Source organism: Odontesthes bonariensis, chromosome 1, assembly GCF_027942865.1.
Source record: "Odontesthes bonariensis isolate fOdoBon6 chromosome 1, fOdoBon6.hap1, whole genome shotgun sequence".
Lineage (NCBI taxonomy): Eukaryota > Metazoa > Chordata > Actinopteri > Atheriniformes > Atherinopsidae > Odontesthes > Odontesthes bonariensis.
Window position 1 is genome coordinate 32,273,529 of NC_134506.1, and position 5,343 is coordinate 32,278,871.

Here is a 5,343-nt window from a genome sequence, read left to right on the forward strand (position 1 = left end):
GATCAAGAGACGGCCGCTATTTGTCAGTACCTGGGAACAAAAATGGATTTTCTTTCCTGAAATTCTGATGTGCAGAAGAAAAAGCTAAGTGTGGTTGTTGAACAAAAAAAGAGGAAAATTGGTGAAAATCCAGGACTGTCACAAATGCCAGCCAAGGTCAGGTAAAGCTTCAGGGGCAGAGGCCAGCTATGTGGAGGAGGTGTTAAAACTTGAGTGACCAAGCATGAGCACCACCTCCACCCATCATTAAATGAAGCCACTTGAAGGAAAAAGGCTCCACTTACAAAAGGTCAATACACGGCACTCTTGCGAGCCTGATCATTTTATTTAGCCTTAGAAAGGTTCTATATTTCTTCTATATTGGATTGGGGAAGACGCATTTTGTTTGTCTGACAAATCCTTGGATTTTCACTCAGAATCCCAATTGCTTGATCCATCACATTCCGACAAGCAAACAGGTTCCTGTAGCTAATCTGAGTAGTAATAATGATCCACCAACTTTACATAATGGGAGGGATGATTAGAGAGCAGCTTTTTTCATCATTTTTAACATCTCTGCGGTTAAATCAGAGTTCTTTTACCCCCTGCCCTCTTGGATTTCTTTAGTGCCTCCTTTCATTCTCACAGAAAACTGTCCTGTGTGCACTCACACAAACACAGTTTATTATGCAGTAACATTACCGGATCCCCTTAGGCAGCTGTGCATCTCTGTATGACTGATGAGGGTAATTTCTCCCAAACAACAGAATGATCACTTTAGCGGTGAGCGCGACAGACACTCCCTCCTCCCTTGTCTTTTTTCTCTCCCGTCTTTCTTTTAGCTTACAAAACAGCAAGAAAAAGACAGACATTTGTTACTATGTCTCCTGCAGTGCCTGGAATGTTTCCAGAGATAAATCTTCCACCTTATACATATTGAATTACACAAAATAACTTAATCATTCTAAAGATCTTACCTATGTAGAGATCCCACAGTTAGGATTCATATTCAAACTCTGCTAATAAAATATACTTTCACTTGGGCGGTTTTGGCAATGCTGTGGATTTCAGGGTGAGGAGAGTTTCCTTATTTTTTCTTTGATTACCATAGGGATCCAATATAATACACATGCCAGTGTGAATTAGCTTCACATTAAGGACTGAAGGAGGCACAGTGAGTTCATACTGTCTGTGTACTACTGTGCACCAGGAGATTTACTAAGCTGAAAGTAGTTAGGACTTGTCTGCTTCTCTTTCTTGGCCTCATAGGTTCAGCCTCAGTGGGCTGTCTTTACCTATTCTTTCATCTGTCAGTCACACACAAAAACAAATCCACCTGTCGACCGGGAGACTGGGCTGAACGGGGTAATGCCACAGCTGTCTGGGCCTGACTCAGCGTGGAGGGGAGCAAGCCAGCGCCCTCCACTGGTGACAGAAAGCCCATTAGGGTGCTTATTACCACCTGTCAGCCTCATCTCCTCAACTGCATCAATAGGCCAGACTAATGAAGACAGTTACCATTACAGCACCTTGAACATGGTAGTCATGCTTCTATGCATTTTGTGGTCCTTGTGTCCTTGATCACAAGGGCTCTCCAGGCTTGTAACAATAAAACAATCCATGCGTTTAGAGACAGGCATTCTTACCGCACCACTTGATTGCCTCAACAATGAAGCTATTAATGCTACATTATGTAAATTGGAATGGTCACAAACATCTAATAGGATAAAGGCTAAGTACAGTGCAATTTAATGCTGCTGACTTTCAGTAGCTCTTTGAAGGATGTTTTCAATTATAACAGAGCTAATTTAATTCATTGTTTCGTAGCTGAAAATGCATTTTTAAAGCTTGACTGAGTCTCCATTTCAGAACTCAGGTTTAATCAGTCATGTACATTGAACACCGGAACGTCCTCTAAAGAGATTGACAAAGTTGCCGGGGATCTGCATTCCAAGTTTTAAAGGGACGCAGTAACCCTACCCTTCTCTATTTCCTCGGAAGGCAGGCTTCAGTTGTGGAGGGGAGAGAGTTTGTCTAAATGATGAAAAGACCTGCGCCTTTAAGAGGGCTGTCTCCCCTTTCCCACATGCTCCCCCTCAACCACACAGACACTCCTCCTGTGAGCATTTGTGAGGCAGCTCTTGTCCCTTATGTCTCTTTGTGGGAAACAGAACAGACTTCCCAGAGCATCCCTGAAGACAAGACAGAACTCTAGGGACGACAACCTAGTTGTAGCTCTCTGTGCAGCCTGGGTCTCAGCTGCAGTGGATGCAAAAGTCGGCACAAGGAAAGGAGACAGAGATCAACTTCAGCTGGAGTAAAAAAAGATTCCAGAGATCCAACACAGGAGATGGGACAACGCAAGAGGTCAGTTTTGAGTTGAAGACAAGATGATCAGCAGATCAGAAGCAACAACGCTGGATTGGATCAGAATGAGACAGGTGGAGTCTTGATTTGAGCTTTCAGATTCTCTTTAGAAAACTTTTCTGATGATTCAACAAAGCACTGTGTATCTTGTGCAGCTATTAAGATAAAAAAAAGACTACATGAAATACCAACAAAGAAGGAAAGTGGATGATTTAGCTTAAATTTTCTTCTTTCTATCTGTCTCCAGAACACTTCGAAACAGTCACTGGTGGTATGAAAATGAGTTGCTCTTGAAAGAACATCCTTAAAGGGCCCAGCAGTGCAAATTCACCAGCCAGGCGTTTATCTTATTTCTCCAGCGTTCTCTAAGGGAACATTAAAGACTTTGTTCATAGTGCTCTTGGGAAGTGAATAATATTTCTTATATAAAGTCTTTAAACTTTACAGCTGTTGACTGGAGGGGGGCGGGGGTCGAGGGGTGGGGGGTGGGGGGCAGTGCCAAATGTATAAGAAAATGAAGTTATGTTGTATGCAAGAAAGGAATAGAGTGTGTCTGGACTAAAATTGCAGTGAAGCACCGATGACTGCAGAAATGTTTACAGGGTGTGGAGTGATTAGTGGCCACAGCCAGTGTCTCACCAGTAACAATGTCAAACCCCAGCCAGGACTGGAGGTAAACAGACAAATGCACATTGAGCATGGAGTAAACCAAGGGACGTGCCCCATCTACCAGGCTCAAACATACATGAATGCTGTAATGCAGCCAGCGGTGGTCAACAATGTTTCTAACCTGCTGAAACCCCCATCCCTAACAGTTCCTCCTCCAGCGATTAAACTGGGGCAGGAAGGATTCAAAAAAGTTTGTCGCACTGAGGAGGACAGCCCTTGTCCCTTCCCGGGTCTCGCTTCTGGGGTGCTAGAGATGCGGGTAAAGGAGGGGAGCAAGATCCGCAACTTAATGGGTTTCGCTATGGCACGGATGCAAGGAGACAGGGGCGAAAGTGGGGGGAGTGTAAGCGGTGCTGGGCTCAGGCAGGTGGTCTTCTCTGGGTCAGGCCGTGCAGTCACAAAGACCATCACCTGCGCTGAAATCATGAAACGAAAAATAGGCTGTTTGCACCAACTGACTAAACTGCGGTACAAGGTGGTTAAAGAGGTGTGGGAGAGCACTGAAGGGGTGGCATCTGAAATGACAGTGCACAGGACTGTACCTTCCATCAGCATTCTTCTTTCCAAAGATCCTCTAGATCCCCAGGAACCAGGCTATCAACCTCCAGAGACTTTAGGTGCATTGTGGGAGGACAAAGAGGGTGCTGAACCTTTACCACAAACAACATGCAAGAGACCTCTTGGACGTTTGCCATACAGCAGTTTCCCTCACTGTAAGAGACTGTGTTTGGGGGAAGGAGTCTCAGTCCTTCCTCCTCACTGACTGGATGAACCACTGTCACAGTGGAGAGGATTGAAACAGCAGAGTTCATTTGGTGCTGCGCTGCACTCCACTCCAGCACAATGCTGAGACAATCAGAACATTCACTCAGTCAGAACAGTGCTTTCTCAAAAGAACTGACTACCAATTCAAGACTCCAGAGGTCGGTTTGACTGGGACCTAAAAGCTCTCCTCTGTACAGCACATCTCTCATGGTCTCTCGCATCCACGAAACTGTGATGATGTGTACTACGCTCTATGAACATCTATGATCTTGAACAAATTTACATTATATTTCATAATGATTTTTAAAAAAAAGCCATGATTTGCACATGTTCAAGAATATTGCTTACACTAAACTATCTACGACTTGTAGACAACTCATTCATTAGCATCATCTTCCAACTGTCTCTATTTAACAATGCTATCGAGGATAGCCTTTTAAACTACACAACATAGATTTAAGATCTTAAAATAAAAATTAAAGCCATCGATGTATGACAAATGCAAAACATGCCAATTATGTTTGTCTGATTATTAACCCTGATTGAAAAGAGAAAAAAACATAATCAAATAAAGGTTTTCCAAAGCAAATTTTCTTTTGTATTTCATCTTCCTCACTCACACGTCACTGAATCTGCAGAGCTCTGTTGGAACAAAATGAAAAAAAAAATCACAGTGTGCTGATCTTTTGATAAGAATTACAGCAGTGAAATTTGTCTGTAGAAAAAGCTGATTTAATGACAAAGCTGTTGATAAGGCACCAAACCAACCCAGCCTGACAGGAATGCCACAGGGAGAAATACAGGCGCAGATTATCATTAAGATAACAATATAACATCACACAGCACAGTGGAGAAAAGGATTAAAACTCGGCTTGACAGAGCTATACACCGCACTGCTCCTGCAAAATATAAAACCAAGGCAACAAGGTACATTCCCTCTCATTTCGGCCTACAGGCCTTCCGATGTAGCATATCTGGCGTCATCTTTGTCTTCTTGTGTATTCCTCTCTTTCTCAGGGAAAATATAAGGAAAAATCTGATCTAAAACGGAGCCAAGTTTTAAAGTAATACTACACAACTTCTGGTTGACATACATAAATTAAATGGTTGCAGAGTTTCTCGAGTTGACATTTTTCATGCATTGCCTCCTTGCATTTTCACACCATTTATATACTATTTAAGTTGCAAAAGAGACATGTCTGAGTCAATGCGGAAGCTTGACTGGATGCTACAGACATCTATGGCAATTGGATCAAAATTTCACTAAGCAGAGGGTACAGTGGTAAAGAGAAAATAAACACTAGGAGAGTATTTTTGTGGATTAAAGATATGTGTTTGGTTGGCAGACAAAGGACGAAATAAAACAAATCTTCCGCCTAAGAATTCCATCAAAACACTCATACATTAACGTACTGTTGATCTTAATGAAAATCTGCAAATGCAAATGTCAACCACCAAAAGTAAATTAACCAAAGCAACTTCTAATCCAGGAGACAGTTATTGTCATGTTTTAAATGAGTATAAAGAAGATGATTTAATTCCAAAGACAATTGCTTTCAAATC

The 5,343-nt window shown here is 42.4% G+C and overlaps 1 protein-coding gene across 1 annotated transcript; it reads left to right on the plus strand.

Annotated features, from left to right (window-relative positions):
- The first annotated feature begins 2,862 nt into the window (after positions 1-2,862).
- LOC142385370 (ribonuclease P protein subunit p25-like protein) lies at positions 2,863-4,325 on the plus strand. Its single transcript, XM_075471854.1, has one exon. It carries the CDS (start codon positions 2,927-2,929, stop codon positions 3,776-3,778), a length of 852 nt encoding a protein of 283 aa, XP_075327969.1. The 5' UTR covers positions 2,863-2,926; the 3' UTR covers positions 3,779-4,325.
- Positions 4,326-5,343: the final 1,018 nt, after the last annotated feature.

Bases quoted from the DNA above. Each gene is read 5' to 3' on its own strand.
- LOC142385370 (XM_075471854.1), top strand. From the start codon at position 2,927: ATGACTGCAGAAATGTTTACAGGGTGTGGAGTGATTAGTGGCCACAGC.